This window comes from Bufo gargarizans, chromosome 9 (assembly GCF_014858855.1).
Source record: "Bufo gargarizans isolate SCDJY-AF-19 chromosome 9, ASM1485885v1, whole genome shotgun sequence".
NCBI classification, from domain to species: Eukaryota; Metazoa; Chordata; class Amphibia; order Anura; family Bufonidae; genus Bufo; species Bufo gargarizans.
In genome coordinates, this window is record NC_058088.1 from 186,938,673 (window position 1) to 186,959,251 (window position 20,579).

Below are 20,579 nucleotides of genomic sequence, written 5' to 3' on the forward strand. Positions count from 1 at the left end.
TTATAAGACAGTAAAATTATTCTAAAGGTATCTTTCCAGAGCTTATACCCCTCAATGTGCCCCCTGGTGGACTGATACAGTGATGGGCACAAAACAGTATATACATGGTTTTATTGACATGTCGGTACAAGCATCGGGCAGTCCGTCTCATTGGTTAGTCCTCCGGCATACTGCCAGATTCTTCATTCAGGAAGGGAAGCAGAGGGAACAGCACTCCAGGCAAATGTCCAGGCAGTCTGACGAGCGGCACCCTTCATCCAGTATGGCACAACCAGGGTCACAAGGCCACACCCGGGCACACGTTAATCCACCGGGGCACAATGATCCACACAGGGCCCCATCGCTGCAGAGCCCGCAGCTTATACACCCCAGGACTGAGGAACACACGATGGAGACCTCACAAAACAGCACAGCCAGGAGACAGCGGGCACACCTGTCTACAGGGAGAGAGAGGGTTGTCAGGCAGGAGACAGCGGGCACACCTGTCTACAGGGAGAGAGAGGGTTGTCAGGCAGGAGACAGCGGGCACACCTGTCTACAGGGAGAGAGAGGGTTGTCAGGCAGGAGACAGCGGGCACACCTGTCTACAGGGAGAGAGAGGGTTGTCAGGCAGGAGACAGCGGGTACACCTGTCTACAGGGAGAGAGGGGGTTTTTAGGCAGGAGACAGCGGGCACACCTGTCTACAGGGAGAGAGAGGGTTGTCAGGCAGGGGACAGCAGGCACACCTGTCTACAGGGAGAGAGAGGGTTGTCAGGCAGGAGACAGTGGGTACCCCTGTCTACAGGGAGAGAGAGGGTTGTCAGGCAGGAGACAGCGGGCACACCTGTCTACAGGGAAAGAGAGGGCTGTCAGGCAGGAGACAGCGGGCACACCTGTCTACAGGGAGAGAGAGGGTTGTCAGGCAGGAGACAGCGGGCACACCTGTCTACAGGGAGAGAGAGGGTTGTCAGGCAGGAGACAGCGGGCACACCTGTCTACAGGGAGAGAGAGGGTTGTCAGGCAGGAGACAGCGGGCACACCTGTCTACAGGGAGAGAGAGGGTTGTCAGGCAGGAGACAGCGGGTACACCTGTCTACAGGGAGAGAGGGGGTTTTTAGGCAGGAGACAGCGGGCACACCTGTCTACAGGGAGAGAGAGGGTTGTCAGGCAGGGGACAGCAGGCACACCTGTCTACAGGGAGAGAGAGGGTTGTCAGGCAGGAGACAGCGGGTACACCTGTCTACAGGGAGAGAGAGGGTTGTCAGGCAGGAGACAGCGGGCACACCTGTCTACAGGGAAAGAGAGGGCTGTCAGGCAGGAGACAGCGGGCACACCTGTCTACAGGGAGAGAGAGGGTTGTCAGGCAGGAGACAGCGGGCACACCTGTCTACAGGGAGAGAGAGGGTTGTCAGGCAGGAGACAGCGGGCACACCTGTCTACAGGGAGAGGGAGGGTTGTCAGGCAGGAGACAGTGGGCACACCTGTCTACAGGGAGAGGGTTGTCAGGCAGGAGACAGCGGGCACACCTGTCTACAAGAAGAAGGGGGGTTGTTGGGCAGGAGATGGCGGACACACCTGTCTACAGGGAGAGAGAGGGTTGTCAGGCAGGAGACAGCAGGCACCCCTGTCTACAGGAAGAGAGAGGGTTGTCAGGCAGGAGACAGCGGGCACACCTGTCTACAGGGAGAGGGTTGTCAAGGTAGGAGACAGCGGGCACACCTGTCTACAGGGAGAGGGTTGTCAGGCAGGAGACAGCGGGCACACCTGTCTACAGGGAGAGAGAGGGTTGTCAGCCAGGAGACAGCGGACAAACCTGTCTACAGGGAAAGAGAGGGTTGTCAGGCAGGAGACAGCGGGCACACCTGTCTACAGGGAGAGAGAGGGTTGTCAGGCAGGAGACAGCGGGCACACCTGTCTACAGGGAGAGAGAGGGTTGTCAGGCAGGAGACAGCGGGCACACCTGTCTACAGGGAGAGAGAGGGTTGTCAGGCAGGAGACAGCGGGCACACCTGTCTACAGGGAGAGAGAGGGTTGTCAGGCAGGAGACAGCGGGCACACCTGTCTACAGGGAGAGGATTGACAGGCAGGAGACAGCGGGCACACCTGTCTACAGGGAGAGGGAGGGTTGTCAGGCAGGAGACAGCGGGCACACCTGTCTACAGGGAGAGGATTGTCAGGCAGGAGACAGCGGGCACACCTGTCTACAGGAAGAGGGTTGTCAGGCAGGAGACAGCGGGCACACCTGTCTACAGGAAGAGGGTTGTCAGGCAGGAGACAGCGGGCACACCTGTCTACAGGGAGAGAGAGGGTTGTCAGGCAGGAGACAGCGGGCACACCTGTCTACAGGGAGAGAGAGGGTTGTCAGGCAGGAGACAGCGGGCACACCTGTCTACAGAGAGAGAGAGGGTTGTCAGGCAGGAGACAGCGGGCACACCTGTCTACAGGGAAAGAGAGGGTTGTCAGGCAGGAGACAGCGGGCACACCTGTCTACAGGGAGAGGGAGGGTTGTCAGGCAGGAGACAGCGGGCACACCTGTCTACAAGGAGAAGGGGGGTTGTTGGGCAGGAGATGGCGGAACTGTAATGGAATGTCGTGTTATGGGGAGGGGGTCACATATGATAATGGTGCCGGTTATTTCTGCCATTTTGATAAAGCACCACTACTACACATGACCTTTAGGAAAGAAAGTAGGTACTACGTAGATAGAAGGCTCATGGATAGAAGCAAACAGCACCTCATACCTCCGTTTTCTGGGTTCCTGTGGCAGGTGACATGGGTAAGGGGTATTAATCATATGGTATTACTGTGGTATCGCATCTTAGCTCCATTCAAGTCAATTAGGCAGAGCTTGGGCTGAGCTGCAGTAACAGTCACTGCCACATGGGGGGCGCTGTGTCAGACACATCAGCTCCTGGGACCCCCATTCCACAGGCTAGGCCGCCACTGTTTCTCAGACACCCACAGGAGACCCCAGGTCACAGACAGAGAGGAGACAGACGGGAGGCCTGGGTTAGTGGTAGCAGAGCGCAGAGATTTCCATGGCCAGCTCCAGGCACTCTGCTGTATGCTGGCACAGGTCCAGGAACTCACAGCTGGCGTTAGTGCAGCAGGGCGAGGGGCAGCAGCAGAGATCATGCAGGTCCGGGAGACAGCTGGCGGAGCAGAGACTGCACACCCCGCGGCTACAGGTGCCCGGGAAGAGGAGCAGACAGTCTGAGAAGTGGCAGAAGAGACAAGCAAGGAGCAGAGAGGCCGTCAGGTCCGACACTGTGGGGAGACAACAAAATTGGTGAGACGTCGGTCAGTGTATGGACCGTAGACAGTCCGTTACCTCCCCGTGAGCTGAGGTTATAGAGTCACTGAGCACTCTTTAGTATTAGAGAACACTCTCTAGGGTCACTGAGCACTCTTTAGTATTAGATAATACTCTCTAGGGTCACTGAGCACTCTTTAGTATTAGAGAACACTCTCTAGGGTCACTGAGCACTCTTTAGTATTAGAGAACACTCTAAAGTGTCACTGAGCACTTTTTAGTATTAGAGAACACTCTCTAGGGTCACTGAGCACTCTTTAGTATTAGAGAACACTCTAAAGTGTCACTGAGCACTTTTTAGTATTAGAGAACACTCTCTAGGGTCACTGAGCACTCTTTAGTATTAGAGAACACTCTATAGTGTCACTGAGCACTCTTTAGTATTAGAGAACACTCTCTAGGGTCACTGAGCACTCTTTAGTATTAGAGAACACTCTATAGTGTCACTGAGCACTCTTTAGTATTAGAGAACACTCTAAAGTGTCACTGAGCACTCTTTAGTATTAGAGAACACTCTCTAGTGTCACTGAGCACTCTTTAGTATTAGAGAACACTCTCTAGGGTCACTGAGCACTCTTTAGTATTAGAGAACACTCTATAGTGTCACTGAGCACTCTTTAGTATTAGAGAACACTCTATAGTGTCACTGAGCACTCTTTAGTATTAGAGAACACTCTATAGTGTCACTGAGCACTCTTTAGTATTAGGGAACACTCTCTAGTGTCACTGAGCACTCTTTAGTATTAGAGAACACTCTATAGTGTCACTGAGCACTCTTTAGTATTAGAGAACACTCTCTAGTGTCACTGAGCACTCTTTAGTATTAGAGAATACTCTCTAGTGTCACTGAGCACTCTTTAGTATTAGAGAACACTCTATAGTGTCACTGAGCACTCTTTGGTATTAGAGAACACTCTCTAGTGTCACTGAGCACTCTTTAGTATTAGAGAACACTCTCTAGTGTCACTGAGCACTCTTTACTATTAAAGAACACTCTATAGTGTCACTGAGCACTCTTTAGTATTAGAGAACACTCTCTAGTGTCACTGAGCACTCTTTAGTATTAGAGAACACTCTCTAGTGTCACTGAGCACTCTTTAGTATTAGAGAATACTCTCTAGGGTCACTGAGCACTCTTTAGTATTAGGGAACACTCTCTAGGGTCACTGAGCACTCTTTAGTATTAGAGAACACTCTACAGTGTCACTGAGCACTCTTTAGTATTAGAGAACACTCTCTAGTGTCACTGAGCACTCTTTAGTATTAGAGAATACTCTCTAGGGTCACTGAGCACTCTTTAGTATTAGGGAACACTCTCTAGGGTCACTGAGCACTCTTTAGTATTAGAGAACACTCTATAGTGTCACTGAGCACTCTTTAGTATTAGAGAACACTCTATAGTGTCACTGAGCACTCTTTAGTATTAGAGAACACTCTCTAGTGTCACTGAGCACTCTTTAGTATTAGAGAACACTCTCTAGGGTCACTGAGCACTCTTTAGTATTAGAGAACACTCTATAGTGTCACTGAGCACTCTTTAGTATTAGAGAACACTCTATAGTGTCACTGAGCACTCTTTAGTATTAGAGAACACTCTATAGTGTCACTGAGCACTCTTTAGTATTAGAGAACACTCTATAGTGTCACTGAGCACTCTTTAGTATTAGAGAACACTCTATAGTGTCACTGAGCACTCTTTAGTATTAGAGAACACTCTCTAGTGTCACTGAGCACTCTTTAGTATTAGAGAACACTCTCTAGTGTCACTGAGCACTCTTTAGTATTAGAGAATACTCTCTAGGGTCACTGAGCACTCTTTAGTATTAGAGAACACTCTACAGTGTCACTGAGCACTCTTTAGTATTAGAGAACACTCTACAGTGTCACTGAGCACTCTTTAGTATTAGAGAACACTCTATAGTGTCACTGAGCACTCTTTAGTATTAGAGAACACTCTCTAGTGTCACTGAGCACTCTTTAGTATTAGAGAACACTCTCTAGTGTCACTGAGCACTCTTTAGTATTAGAGAATACTCTCTAGGGTCACTGAGCACTCTTTAGTATTAGAGAATACTCTCTAGGGTCACTGAGCACTCTTTAGTATTAGAGAACACTCTATAGTGTCACTGAGCACTCTTTAGTATTAGAGAATACTCTCTAGGGTCACTGAGCACTCTTTAGTATTAGGGAACACTCTCTAGGGTCACTGAGCACTCTTTAGTATTAGAGAACACTCTACAGTGTCACTGAGCACTCTTTAGTATTAGAGAACACTCTCTAGTGTCACTGAGCACTCTTTAGTATTAGAGAATACTCTCTAGGGTCACTGAGCACTCTTTAGTATTAGGGAACACTCTCTAGGGTCACTGAGCACTCTTTAGTATTAGAGAACACTCTATAGTGTCACTGAGCACTCTTTAGTATTAGAGAACACTCTATAGTGTCACTGAGCACTCTTTAGTATTAGAGAACACTCTCTAGTGTCACTGAGCACTCTTTAGTATTAGAGAACACTCTCTAGGGTCACTGAGCACTCTTTAGTATTAGAGAACACTCTATAGTGTCACTGAGCACTCTTTAGTATTAGAGAACACTCTATAGTGTCACTGAGCACTCTTTAGTATTAGAGAACACTCTATAGTGTCACTGAGCACTCTTTAGTATTAGAGAACACTCTATAGTGTCACTGAGCACTCTTTAGTATTAGAGAACACTCTATAGTGTCACTGAGCACTCTTTAGTATTAGAGAACACTCTCTAGTGTCACTGAGCACTCTTTAGTATTAGAGAACACTCTCTAGTGTCACTGAGCACTCTTTAGTATTAGAGAATACTCTCTAGGGTCACTGAGCACTCTTTAGTATTAGAGAACACTCTACAGTGTCACTGAGCACTCTTTAGTATTAGAGAACACTCTACAGTGTCACTGAGCACTCTTTAGTATTAGAGAACACTCTATAGTGTCACTGAGCACTCTTTAGTATTAGAGAACACTCTCTAGTGTCACTGAGCACTCTTTAGTATTAGAGAACACTCTCTAGTGTCACTGAGCACTCTTTAGTATTAGAGAATACTCTCTAGGGTCACTGAGCACTCTTTAGTATTAGGGAACACTCTCTAGGGTCACTGAGCACTCTTTAGTATTAGAGAACACTCTACAGTGTCACTGAGCACTCTTTAGTATTAGAGAACACTCTACAGTGTCACTGAGCACTCTTTAGTATTAGAGAACACTCTCTAGGGTCACTGAGCACTCTTTAGTATTAGAGAATACTCTCTAGTGTCACTAACAGTATGGCAGCAATCTCTAGTGTCACTGAGCACTCTCTAGTATGTGGTCGCAATCTACAGTACGGCAGAACTCTCCAGTTTTACTGAGCACTCTTTATTATTGGGGAACACTCTCTAGCATACGGGAGCAGTCTGACGAGTACAGAGTATTCTCTAGTTTATGGGGGCACTCTCTAGTGTATGGGGGCAGTCTGACGAGTACAGAGTATTCTCTAGTTTATGGGGGCACTCTCTAGTGTATGGGGGCAGTCTGCACTGTTTAGGGGAGCAGTCTCAGGCTGACACTGCTTATGCAGGTAGTGATTTGGGTTGGGGCGTCTGCTTTGGCCGGGGCAGCTGTCAGATCTGATAATGGACCGTCCCCGCTCCGCTGAAGCTCGCTGCTTGTCGCCAGGAGGACTTATAAATTGTCGCTGACATTCAACAAGATCCAATTCATTTATTTTTCGCTCCAGACATTTCTGATGACCCTGACACGGCCGCAGCATCTGGGAATGGACATGGAGGAAGAGGAAGGGCGGCTGTGATGAGGACACACAGCCGTAGTGTTCGGCTCCATTCAGCTGTATCCTTGCCCTAAGGCCTAGTTCACACGAACGTATGGCTTTTATAGTTTTTTGCGGTCCGTTTTTCACGGATCCGTTGTTTCGTTTTTGAGTTCCGTTGTGTTTCCGTTTCCTTTCCGTTTTTCCATTCTGTTTTTCCGTATGCCATGTACAGTATACAGTAATTACATAGAAAAAATTGGGCTGGGCATAACATTTTCAATAGATGGTTCAGAAAAAACGGAACGGATACAGAAGACATACGGATGCATTTCCGTATGTGTTACGTTTTTTTTTGCAGACCCATTGACTTGAATGGAGCCACGGAACGTGATTTGCGGCCAAATATAGAACATGTTCTATCTTTCAACGGAACGGAAAAACGGATATGGATTGCATAGGAGTACATTCCGTTTTTTTTGCGGACCCATTGAAATGAATGGTTCCGTATACGGAACACCAAAAAACGGCCCGTACACTCGCAAAAAAAACGTTCGTGTGAACTAGGCCTAAGACGTGGATATAGTTAAATACTTGTAGGCCACAGGGAGCTATGGGCTTGTGGCCTATGAGACTCCTGGGCCACGTACTCTGATGTCCTCCCGCGGCGAGCTCACTGCACAAAGAGACGAGCTGCTCCGCTTGACTAGGAAAGGGTTAAGTTGGGTGATTGGGTTTTATTGTTTTCGTAGGCACAAATGGAGGACACAAGGAAGGGGGGGGTGTAAAATGTGAGGGACGTAGAGGGTATTATTATTTTGGGGGGAGCAAAGGGGGATTGTTATTTTTGGGAGGCATTATTACCTTGTGTAGGCAGAAAGGGGGCTTATTTATAATGGGGGACTAAGGTAGGTCATCAATAATAAAAAGCTGACAACCCCTCTAATGGCCGTGCTGTACTTTCAATACCGCGCAGCCATTAGCCATAGTTTATTAGGAGCCTGCTGCGCCCCTATCGGCTGCGCGGGACTCAAATGCAGTAACAAAAGACGTGAAACCACTGCGCCGTGTGGTCACACTCGAATGGGAATTTTACTACATCTGTTATTTTTTCATCTTTATCCGCCTCCTCGGCGGATCACAACACTCACCATCCCCTGCAGCCTCCTCTATGTGACTGGCGGTCAGCACGGGTCCCTGCAGGCTGCTCCTCTGGCTGCTTCTCCGGGAGGATTTCTGCTTCTTACCAGTGACGTCTGAGCTTCTAAGAGCCTGCTGGTGAGGAGGCTGCGTCACTGCCTGGATGTCCCCTAGAAAAGACAGCAGATGGAGGTGTGACACAGCGGCAGGTAATGACTGGCCGCCGTAATGACTCCCGAAATCTGATCGGTTGTTGTATCACCAGGAGCTTCAAATCTAAAGTCAAAGATTTGCACAAAAAAGGTACTCAGAGGTTGATCTCAGACCGTCGAACACCTAGTACAGTACCGTGGTCAATGGTGATTTCCCCAAAATTGAATTTTACTGATTTCTTTGCAGCGGGAAGACGCTCTGATGTTCTCACTAAAGCGTCGGCGCTGCTGGATGTGCCCTCACTCATCTTGCGGTACCTGAGGGGTAAGAAAATAAGGAATGCATGTAAACCCCCCTCTGACCAAAGGACATTATACAACATCGCTGGGTGACCCCGACTAATTGCGGCACATTATGCAATGGGTTGGGGCGCGCCCCTTGCCGTCCCACTGATCAGGAGCCCCAAGCAACTGCTGGTCGTCCCTGGCCAACCTTGGTGGCTGGCTGAATCCATCAGAAACGGAGGACCTGCCGCAAAGTCGTGGCGTGCGGCTCATCATAACTTCCATCAGAACACGGGTTTATCAGAGACAAACATACAACGCTGGTCTATGATAAATCCCCCCCCCCTTACAACATAGAACATCACAAAAAAACTTATAAGGGCTGGGTGTGTGGGGGTTTCGCTTTAACCTGCAATGAGGAAGCAAAAGTAGTCTGCTACCCCTCACCTGCCTTGTCCTAAATCCCCCCAACACTACTCCACCCATCATCTCCTCACCCAATTACTTTTCCACCTATCTTACATCCAAAGAACTACCTCTATTCTCTTATTTCCTCCGCTAGACTACCTGGTTCCATCAGCCATGTGGCCATCTGCATCTGTACAAAAGGACAACTATCCCAACCCAAATATCTCAGTCTCCATAATACTACCTTTTCTTCCTGGGGGCGACATGACCCCCTTGTTGCTACTTACAGGCGTCACTCTTCCATGTCACTACACACATGGCTCGTCCCCTCTAATAACTACACACACGGCCCGTCCTCTCCAGTCACTACACATATGACTTGTCCTCTCCGGTCACTCTACACACGTCCCGTCCTCTCCGGTCACTACACGCACAGCCCGTCCCCTCTGGTCACCACACATACTGTCTGTCCCCTCCGGTTACTACACACACGGCCCGTCCCCTCTGGTCACCACACATACTGTCTGTCCCCTCCGGTTACTACACACACGGCCCGTCCCCTCCGGTCACTACACACATTGTCTGTCCCCTCCGGTCACTACACACATTGTCTGTCCCCTCCGGTCACTACACACACGGCCCGCCCCCTCCGGTCACTACACACGTTGTCTGTCCCCTCCGGTCACTACACACACGGCCCGTCCCCTCTGGTCACTACACACATTGGAGAGGACGGGCCGTGTGTGTAGAGACCGGAGGGGACAGACAATGTGTGTAGTGACCAGAGGGGACGGGCCGTGTGTGTAGTGACCGGAGGGGACAGACAACGTGTGTAGTGACCGGAGGGGGCGGGCCGTGTGTGTAGTGACCGGAGGGGACAGACAATGTGTGTAGTGACCGGAGGGGACAGACAATGTGTGTAGTGACCGGAGGGGGCGGGCCGTGTGTGTAGTGACTGGAGAGGACGGGCCATGTGTGTAGTGACCGGAGGGGACAGACAGTCACTACACACACGGCTCGCCCCCTCCGGTCACTACACACATTGTCGGTCCTCTCCAGTCACTACAGGGACTGACTGTCCTCTCCAGTCGCTACACACACGGCCCATCCCCTCTGGTCACTACACACACTGTCTGTCCCCTCCGGTCACTACACACACGGCCCATCCCCTCTGGTCACTACACACACTGTCTGTCCCCTCCTGTCACTACACACACGGCCCGTCCCCTCTGGTCACTACACACACTGTCTGTCCCCTCCGGTCACTACACACACGGCCCGTCCCCTCTGGTCACTACACACACGGCCCGTCCCCTCTGGTCACTACACACACGGCCCGTCCCCTCTGGTCACTACACACATGGCCCGTCCCCTCTGGTCACTACACACATGGCCCGTCCCCTCTGGTCACTACACACACGGCCCGTCCTCTCCGGTCACTACACACACGGCCCGTCCCCTCTGGTCACTACACACATGGCCCGTCCCCTATGGTCACTACACACACGTCCCATCCTCTCCAGTCGCTACACACATTGTCGGTCCTCTCCAGTCGCTACAGGCACTGTCTGTCCTCTTCGGTCACTACACACATGGCCCGTCCCCTCCGGTCACTACACACATGGCCCGTCCTCTCCGGTCACTACACACATGGCCCGTCCCCTCTGGTCACTACACACATGGCCCGTCCCCTCTGGTCACTACACACACGGCCCGTCCTCTCCGGTCACTACACACACGGCCCGTCCCCTCTGGTCACTACACACATGGCCCGTCCCCTCTGGTCACTACACACACGGCCCGTCCTCTCCGGTCACTACACACACGGCCCGTCCTCTCCGGTCACTACACACACGGCCCGTCCCCTCTGGTCACTACACACATGGCCCGTCCCCTATGGTCACTACACACACGTCCCATCCTCTCCAGTCGCTACAGGCACTGTCTGTCCTCTTCGGTCACTGCACACATGGCTGTCCCCTCCGGTCACTACACACACGGCCCGTCCTCTCCGGTCACTACACACATTGTCGGTCCTCTCCAGTCGCTACAGGCACTGTCTGTCCTCTTCGGTCACTGCACACATGGCTGTCCCCTCATTCATCATGTCACACTAGTCGGTTGTCTCAGTGTAGCGGGGCAGTTAGTGTACTTACCTCTGTAGGCTGTGGTGGTGATGAGGATGGATCCAGTCTCATTACCTCATCGGTCCGCACTGAGTGTTAGTATTCACACCCTTGCTTATTCTCTCCCATCATTAAACTGTGGATGGTGTTAAAAAGCTTTTTTTTGCTGGCGTCACCGTATCCTGAGCAGAGGGAGGAGGGAGAGATGAAGAGAGATGAGAGGGATAGTGAGGATGGAAAAGAAAACATCACACAACACAACAGGAAGCGCTCCACATCGGGTGCCGGAAAAAAATCCAACAATCCTGCGCCCTAGGAGTCAAACGTGCTGGACGGATATTACCTCTGCCAGGATATAGGTCTCATATGCAACAGAGAAAATGTCAAAAACTTGGAGAAATTCTTAAAAATTTACATCTGAAAACTATTTTACCTACCTTTTCAGGGGCACACAACATGGCAGTAACCCCTTTAGGTGGCATGAGGCTGATGGACGGGGTGGAAGTGCCAGTATCGCACATGGTAATTGTTGACCCTGCTATTAAATTTCCTTCAGGACCTGGAGCTTCAGGTTACCCCGGGGTTGGCTCTCATGTACTTGACCCTTTACTTTGGGTTGTTTGAACCCTATAAGGTCACACCATCTACACTGACACTGGAAGGTACATGCATGGCGGGCACCAGCACAGACATCTACCAAGTATGAGGTATCCACAGCTGGCAGCCGGTGCCATCTACATCGCTCCAGCAACCCCATATATGTCCTCTACATATCCCTCAACCTCCTCCTAAGATCTGCAATAGACCAAATGATGGAATAGGTATGAGACTTGTTAACATTTTTGGATAGCCTTCCAAAAATATCAGACTGCTGGACTGCCGGTCTCATTAGGCCTATGGACATAAGCAAGAGGGAGGGTCTGTGCCAGAACATTGCCTCCAGTACTAAGTTTGACCATGAGTAGGTGCAAAGGTCCAAATGAAAAGAGACTAGACCTATAAATCTCTTATCTCATTCTCTTATATATATAAAAATTAGTTTCTGTCTGGACGTCTTTCTGTCTGTTCTTTATGCGCGACCAAGCGACTGAACCGATCTTCACCAAATTTGGCACACAGGTACATCAGGTGTCCGGGAAGGTTTTAGCTCTCTAGGACGTACTGTTCCTGAGATGTTCCCAAAAAATGACCTGCATTAGCCAATACAAGCCTGCAAGTCTTTCTCTTCAAATACCAACTGCCATACACACAGTTTTACTCCAGGTTTCCATAACAACCCTGTCCTTCACTGCTGTAGGTCAGCTTTAGGCTAGGGATACTGGACGACAATAGGTCGCACGACACATAGGGCACAACTACGCTGCTACATGTAACCATCTTGGATGGATTTTTTGCGACTGTCGTGTCGCAGTCGCAGCATGTCGCAGTGCCATAGCCTATCATTATAAAAGTTGTCGAGACAGAATGTCGCGCGACACATGTCGTCATGTAGCCCTAGCATTAGGGCTACATGACGAGGGTCGGGCACTGTGCCTGCCTCTTTAACAGTGACCTCCAGAGTGTCCTACCCCTTTAACAGTAACATCCACAGTGCCCGCCTCTTTAGGGTCGGGCACTGTGGAGGTTACTGTTAAAGGGGCGGCACTGTGGAGGTCACTGTTAAAGGGGCCGGCGCTGTTGAGGTCACTATTAAAGGCCCAGGGCATTGTGGAGGTCACTGTTAAAGGGGAGGGCGCTGTGGAGGTCACTGTCAAAGGGGCGGGCACTGTGGAAGTCACTGTTAAAGGGGCGGGCACTGTGGAGGTCACTGTTAAAGGGGCCGGCACTGTGGAGGTCACTGTTAAAGGAGCCGGCACTGTGGAAGTCACTGTTAAAGGGGTGGGCACTTTCAAGGTCACTTTTAAAGGGGCAGGCGCTGTGGAGATCACTGTAAAAGAGGCAGGCACTATCGAGGTCACTGTTAAAGATGTGGGCACTGTGGATGTTACTGTTAAAGGGGTAGGGCACTCTGGAGGTCATTGTTAATGAGGCGGGCACTATCGAGGTCACTGTTAATGAGGCGGGCACTATCGAGGTCACTGTTAAAGAGGCGGGCACTATCGAGGTCACTGTTAATGAGGCGGGCACTATCGAGGTCACTGTTAAAGAGGCGGGCACTATCGAGGTCACTGTTAAAGAGGCGGACACTGTGGATGTTACTGTTAAGAAGGCAGGGGCCACTATTAAAGGGGCAACTGCTGTGGAGGTCACTGTTAAGGCAGCAGGGTACTGTGAGGTCACTGTTAAAGCAGCGGGGTACTGTGGAGGTCACTGTCAAGGGGGTAGGGTGCTGTAAAACTTACTGTTAAAGGGGCGGGCTGCTTTAAAGGTCAAAGTTAAGGGGATGGGCTGCTGTGGAGGTCCCATTTTAAAGTGGCGGGGCACTGTGGGGGGGGGGCAGTGTTAAGGGGTGAAGGCTGTGGAGTTCACTGTTAAGGGGGGGTACTGTAGAGGTCACTGTTATGGGGAAAACTGTCAATATCTCTTAACGACACACAGAATGAAATAGATGAAATATACCGGTGCGAAGCCGGATCCTTCTGCTAGTAACATATAAAGCTTAGTGGCCCCAATGGAGAAGACCCTAATGCTTGGGCAAATTCTATGGGTACTTCAATGATGGACCATTTTTGGTTGTTTTCAGTGGGTTTCATCCTAACCTGAGAATTGTTCTGTACATGCCCCAGAGACCCTGCTGTGGCCCCTGCCCTGATGGGACACTCTCCAGGAATGTATGGAGGCCTGGATGGGCTGCACCAAAAACTCTACTTATTGATTACAGCTGTGGATGAAAGTGAACGGAGTAAATCCACCGTTAAGTGCCTGCAGTGTTATAGGCGGATGAATTATTCAGGCCGTGCCATCAATCGCTGTTATGGCTGATCCCGAGAGGAATATGAACCAGAATTATGTAAGACGTAGTACAACGGGACGCGGAGAGTGCATCCAACCATCTTATCGCTAAGTTCACACAGAAAGCTCCGGAGACGGGACGCTCACCAGAAGTACTTCTGTTCTGCGCCATGGCCAGATGTTCTGATCCGTGTACTCTGGTGGCATTTCCCACTTATGTCCCCATAGAGTACACAGAATGGTATACAGACGAAGGGGTCAGGGACTCAAACCCTCATTGTTAATACGGGTACACTGGTACTATTAATAAGGTCTCTGCCACTGTTAGTACGGGCACACTGGTATTATTAATAAGGTCTGTTCCACTGTTAGTACGGGTACACTGGTACTATTAATAAGGTCTCTGCCACTGTTAGTATGGGTACACTGGTAGTATTAATAAGGTCTCTGCCACTGTTAGTACGGGCACACTGGTATTATTAATAAGGTCTGTTCCACTGTTAGTACGGGTACACTGGTACTATTAATAAGGTCTCTGCCACTGTTAGTATGGGTACACTGGTACTATTAATAAGGTCTCTGCCACTGTTAGTACGGGAACACTGGTACTGCTAATAAGGACTCTGCCACTGTTAGTACGGGTACACTGGTATTATTAATAAGGTCTGTTCCACTGTTAGTACGGGTACACTGGTATTATTAATAAGGACTCTGCCACTGTTAGTACGGGCACACTGGTACTATTAATAAGGACTCTGCCACTGTTAGTACGGGTACACTGGTACTATTAATAAGGACACTGCCACTGTTAATACGGGTACACTGGTACTATTAATAAGGACACTGCCACTGTTAATACGGGTACACTGGTACTATTAATAAGGACACTGCCACTGTTAATACGGGTACACTGGTACTATTAATAAGGACACTGCCACTGTTAATACGGGTACACTGGTAGTATTAATAAGGACTCTGCCACTGTTAGTACGGGCACACTGGTACTATTAATAAGGACTCTGCCACTGTTAGTACGGGTACACTGGTACTATTAATAAGGACACTGCCACTGTTAGTACGGGTACACTGGTACTATTAATAAGGACTCTGCCACTGTTAATACGGGTACACTGGTACTATTAATAAGGACTCTGCCACTGTTAGTATGGGTACACTGGTACTATTAATAAGGTCTCTTCCACTGTTAGTACAGGTACACTGGTACTATTAATAAGGTCTCTGCCACTGTTAGTACGGGTACACTGGTAATAAGGACACTGCCACTGTTAGTACGGGTACACTGGTACTATTAATAAGGACTCTGCCACTGTTAATACGGGTACACTGGTACTATTAATAAGGACTCTGCCACTGTTAGTATGGGTACACTGGTACTATTAATAAGGACTCTGCCACTGTTAGTACGGGTACACTGGTACTATTAATAAGGACTCTGCCACTGTTAAATACGGGTACACTGGTACTATTAATAAAGACCCTGCCACTGTTAATATGGGTACACTAGTACTATTAATAAGGACTCTGCCACTGTTAGTAGGGGTACACTGGTACTATTAATAAAGACCCTGCCACTGTTAATACGGGTACACTGGTACTATTAATAAGGACCCTGCCACTGTTAATACGGGTACACTAGTACTATTAATAAGGACACTGCCACTGTTAGTAGGGGTACACTGGTACTATTAATAAAGACCCTGCCACTGTTAATACGGGTACACTGGTACTATTAATAAGGACCCTGCCACTGTTAATACGGGTACACTGGTACTATTAATAAGGACACTGCCACTGTTAAATACGGGTACACTGGTACTATTAATAAAGACCCTGCCACTGTTAATACGGGTACACTGGTACTATTAATAAGGACCCTGCCACTGTTAATACGGGTACACTGGTACTATTAATAAGGACACTGCCACTGTTAGTACGGGTACACTGGTACTATTAATAAGGACTCTGCCACTGTTAATACGGGTACACTGGTACTATTAATAAGGACACTGCCACTGTTAATACGGGTACACTGGTACTATTAATAAGGACACTGCCACTGTTAATACGGGTACACTGGTACTATTAATAAGGACTCTGCCACTGTTAATACGGGTACACTGGTACTATTAATAAGGACACTGCCACTGTTAATACGGGTACACTGGTACTATTAATAAGGACTCTGCCACTGTTAATACGGGTACACTGGTACTATTAATAAGGACTCTGCCACTGTTAATACGGGTACACTGGTACTATTAATAAGGACTCTGCCACTGTTAATACGGGTACACTGGTACTATTAATAAGGACACTGTCACTGTTAATACGGGTACACTGGTACTATTAATAAGGACACTGCCACTGTTAAATACGGGTACACTGGTACTATTAATAAAGACCCTGCCACTGTTAATACAGGTACACTGGTACTATTAATAAGGACCCTGCCACTGTTAATACGGGTACACTGGTACTATTAATAAGGACACTGCCACTGTTAGTACGGGTACACTGGTACTATTAATAAGGACTCTGCCACTGTTAGTACGGGCACACTGGTACTATTAATAAGGACTCTGCCACTGTTAGTACGGGTACACTGGTACTATTAATAAGGACTCTGCCACTGTTAGTACGGGTACACTGGTACTATTAATAAGGACTCTGCCACTGTTAGTACGGGTCCTGCAGCGACCACTTCTGGCAACGTGCGGTATTACATGCCGGCCATGTAGATGAATGGTAGACTGTGCAGCATGTGGTCTCCAGGTATTTCTGTTCTAATACTTCTAGACTCTCTGTATTAGTCCGGGTTTCCACGCTGTCGCTGGCACGTGACTGAAACATAACCCATGGCGGCCAAATGACGCATATTAATGGATAAAACTGAGGTATTAGCGTGGAAAATCTTACGGTCATTACCCGCCACGGGTGGGCTGAGTTTTAGTCACATGTAGCACTAGCGGTGTATAAACCCAGGGCTACTTCGGACAGACGCAACGTAGACGTATTTTAGTGTCCACGTTACGGCCTCAGGTTTAATGTGGCGCTATACGTCCTGGTCATTACACCTGTGGTGTGTCCAGAACACGGTCCTTAAAATGCACACACGTGAAAGCCCCTCCATTTGGCTTGTAGCCATAGCAACATGATTTAATATCCGTGGGGGGGTCTATAAGGACAATTACATTGTAAAACAACAGCCCATAATCCCAGCATGGACCTGCTGGGAGTTGTAGTTCCAACAGTTTTAACAACAACATAGTACATGCCGGAAAAGCACAACAACATTCTGCGCCGAAATTCCTCCGTCGCATGGTATATATACAGTAGACCGCCCGTGACGTCATCGGCTATGACCCGGAACCGGAAGTCTCGCTGGTTGTCGCGGAGACAGAAGACCGGAAGCAACGGCCATGGTAAGAAAACATCGATCTCAGAGTGTGTGAACGAGACGCTCTTCTTCCTCCCCAGCCCCCGCACATTATTAGATAGCTCCTCGGTGCACGGCGGCCATGGCGCCCTCTGCGTGTGTCAGTGACTGGCAGCGGTCTCTAGAAGCCGTCGTTATTCTCTTTGTGTGTGAACATGGCTCCAGTCACCTGAGCTCCAGACTGTTGTGTATCTAGGAGTCCCCCCCCCCCCCCCACACACTTTCTGTAATGACGGGGTCTTACCTTATGTTTTCAGTCACATTGTCCTCCCAGGGTATTCTAATACAGATGTCTAATGGTTTACAAAACATCTGCTTGCTGTCAGTGAATCGTAACCCTTGTTTACATCCAGTCCTGGTCATGTGATGGTCACACAGGTGCAGGGTTCCTTATGAGACAGGAGCACAGAGCATTTGTGCAGGGAAAATATGCCCATTGCCCTGCAAAATCATGAGTCGTGTTTTTATCCAAAGCGTGGCCACTATCCAATGGGCGGCGCTATGCTTGGTAAGCTTCGAGGAGGCCACAGAACTCACAGGAACGAGTTTAAAAGAGTTTTCTAGGATTCTCTGGATAGGTCATCGGTATCTGATTGGTGGGGGGGGGGGTCCAATGCCCAACACCCCCGCCGATCAGCTGTTTGAGATGGTACCTGCTCACCAAGCACAGCGCCATACAGTGGTTGTACTTGGTATTACAGCTCAGCCCCATTCACTTGGCCGTGTGACCAATAAACGTGACGTCACAAGGCAATAGTCAAAGCTTCGAGAGTTCTGGCGCTTTCTCAAAAAGCTGCTTGGCAGGGGTCCCGGGTGTCAGACCGCACCAATCAAATACTGATAGCCTATCCAGAAGGGGAAACCCCCTTTAAACAGTGTGGCAGGAGTAGGACCTCCACCCATGTAAATATTGGTGACCTGTCCCGATGGTAGGTCTTCAATATTAAATACCCAGAAAACCCACTTAAAGGGATATCCCATGACTAATGTAAAAAAATGAAGATCGGACATCATAAAGTACCTGACACCCTCTTTATTAGGGTACTTTCACACTAGCGTTTTTCTTTTCCGGCATAGAGTTCCGTCACAGGGGCTCTATACCGGAAAAGAACTGATCAGTTTTATCCCCAGGCATTCTGAATGGAGAGCAATCCGTTCAGGATGCATCAGGACGTCTTCAGTTCAGTCGTTTTGACTGATCAGGCAAAAGAGAAAACCGCAGCATGCCACGGTTTTCTCTCCGGCGAAAAAAACTGACTTGCCTGAACGCCAGATCCGGCATTTTTTCCCATAGGAATGTATCAGCGCCGGATCCGGCATTCAGAATACCGGAATGCCGGATTCGTCGTTCCGGCATGTGCACGCACAGACCGGTAAAAATGTACAAGACGGATGCGTCGGTCCGCATGACAAGCGGAGAGACGGATCCGTCCTTGCAATGCATTTGTGAGACGGATCCGTCTCACAAATGCTTTCAGTCAGCGGCGGATCCGGCGGCCAGTTCCGACAACGGAACTGCCCGCCGGATCACACTGCTGCAAGTGTGAAAGTAGCCTAACCAAGCTAGAACCAGCCCTGCACCTCACATGGATCCAGAGATCTCCCCATTCATTGCTCTGCTAGATTTATATCAAGCTGACAGCTCATGGGGAGTTTCCTTTCTGCTGACAGCTCATGGGGAGTTTCCTTTCTGCTGACAGCTCATGGGGAGTTTCCTTTCTGCTGACAGCTCATGGGGAGTTTCCTTTCTGCTGACAGCTCATGGGGAGTTTCCTTTCTGCTGACAGCTCATGGGGAGTTTCCTTTCTGCTGACAGCTCATGGGGAGTTTCCTTTCTGCTGACAGCTCATGGGGAGTTTCCTTTCTGCTGACAGCTCATGGGGAGTTTCCTTTCTGCTGACAGCTCATGGGGAGTTTCCTTTCTGCTGACAGCTCATGGGGAGTTTCCTTTCTGCTGACAGCTCATGGGGAGTTTCCTTTCTGCTGACAGCTCATGGGGAGTTTCCTTTCTGCTGACAGCTCATGGGGAGTTTCCTTTCTGCTGACAGCTCATGGGGAGTTTCCTTTCTGCTGACAGCTCATGGGGAGTTTCCTTTCTGCTGACAGCTCATGGGGAGTTTCCTTTCTGCTGACAGCTCATGGGGAGTTTCCTTTCTGCTGACAGCTCATGGGGAGTTTCCTTTCTGCTGACAGCTCATGGGGAGTTTCCTTTCTGCTGACAGCTCATGGGGAGTTTCCTTTCTGCTGACAGATCATGGGGAGTTCCCTTTCTGCTGACAGCTAAGGGGGCGTGTCCTTTCTGCAGCAGCTCAGGGGGGCGTGTCCATGCTCTCCCTATCACAGATCAGGAGGCAGTTGAAGGATGAAACTGAGCATGTGCGGCCTTCTCAGTGAGCAGGATAAACAAATGAGAAAAAAAACAAAACAGCAGGTGGCGCTCTACAGATCCATTTTATAGAATAACGCGGCGGCCACGCTAAATGTTTAATTACATGCAATTACAAAAGTGTTCAAATCCAGGAGCTGGTTTGAAAACTGTAGAATATTTTTCGTGGGGCGACCCCTTTAACGGTGTTGTCTGGGTTAATTAGAAAATATTAAGGATCCAAACTCTCTCCGTTCCCATGGGGTTCCTGCCAGGCCGGAAATGACGGGAACCCGTTCTTGGTTGCAGGGCAGCGAGTGGCTGCAGTGGTCTGTTAACCAAGCACAGGGCCCCGTGACTTCTGATTCCAGCAGCTCAATCCTTTTGTTCTTTGGTAGATATGCAGCTGTCCGAGATGTCTCTCCGCCTGCTTCCTACCGAGAAGACATGCATACTCGGCCGAGTCAGGGGATTGGGAGTGCCAGCTGTCAGCCAAAAGCTATCTTATGTGTATGGCCTCCCATAGGTCCCATTGTCCATCCTCCCTGAATCCAGACAGATCCAGATAATCATCAGTGTTTACATTCATCGTTTACCTCGTACTGCAAAATTGTTGCGCCATCGTATGACTGTATATAACGGATCTGATGATCGAGTCCAGACATTGCAGTTATTATATCGGGT

The 20,579-nt window shown here is 49.3% G+C and overlaps 2 protein-coding genes across 3 annotated transcripts in view; one reads left to right on the plus strand and one right to left on the minus strand.

The window, feature by feature from the left end:
* On the minus strand, nucleotides 1–18,002 carry LOC122946362 (myoD family inhibitor domain-containing protein-like). Of its 2 annotated transcripts, none has more exons than XM_044305929.1 (5): nucleotides 17,775–17,999; nucleotides 11,212–11,363; nucleotides 8,559–8,680; nucleotides 8,222–8,380; nucleotides 1–437 (listed from the first exon to the last, which is right to left on the minus strand). In XM_044305929.1, exons 3-5 carry the CDS (start codon nucleotides 8,668–8,670, stop codon nucleotides 187–189), a joined length of 522 nt encoding a protein of 173 aa, XP_044161864.1. In that variant the 5' UTR covers nucleotides 8,671–8,680; nucleotides 11,212–11,363; nucleotides 17,775–17,999; the 3' UTR covers nucleotides 1–186. The 2 variants fall into 2 exon arrangements, with proteins under 2 accessions (XP_044161864.1, XP_044161863.1); XM_044305928.1 differs by lacking the exon at nucleotides 1–437 and adding an exon at nucleotides 2,641–3,248 and having other exon boundaries at nucleotides 17,775–18,002.
* The window catches only part of CXXC1 (CXXC finger protein 1), a 14,311-nt gene continuing 11,221 nt past the window's right edge, over nucleotides 17,490–20,579 (plus strand). The window contains exon 1 of the mRNA XM_044305926.1: nucleotides 17,490–17,516. Within this exon, the coding sequence (XP_044161861.1) occupies nucleotides 17,514–17,516 (3 nt within the window). The 5' untranslated portion in view covers nucleotides 17,490–17,513. The remainder of the gene's footprint in view (nucleotides 17,517–20,579) is intronic.

Coding starts and splice junctions, on each gene's coding strand:
- LOC122946362 (XM_044305928.1), bottom strand. CDS start 8,670: ATGAGTGAGGGCACATCCAGCAGCGCCGACGCTTTAGTGAGAACATCA. Junction 8,381..8,558: donor GGAAATCACCATTGACCACG/GTACTGTACTAG, acceptor TGTCTTTTCTAG/GGGACATCCAGGCAGTGACG. Junction 3,249..8,221: donor AGAGGAGGCTGCAGGGGATG/GTGAGTGTTGTG, acceptor GTCTCCCCACAG/TGTCGGACCTGACGGCCTCT.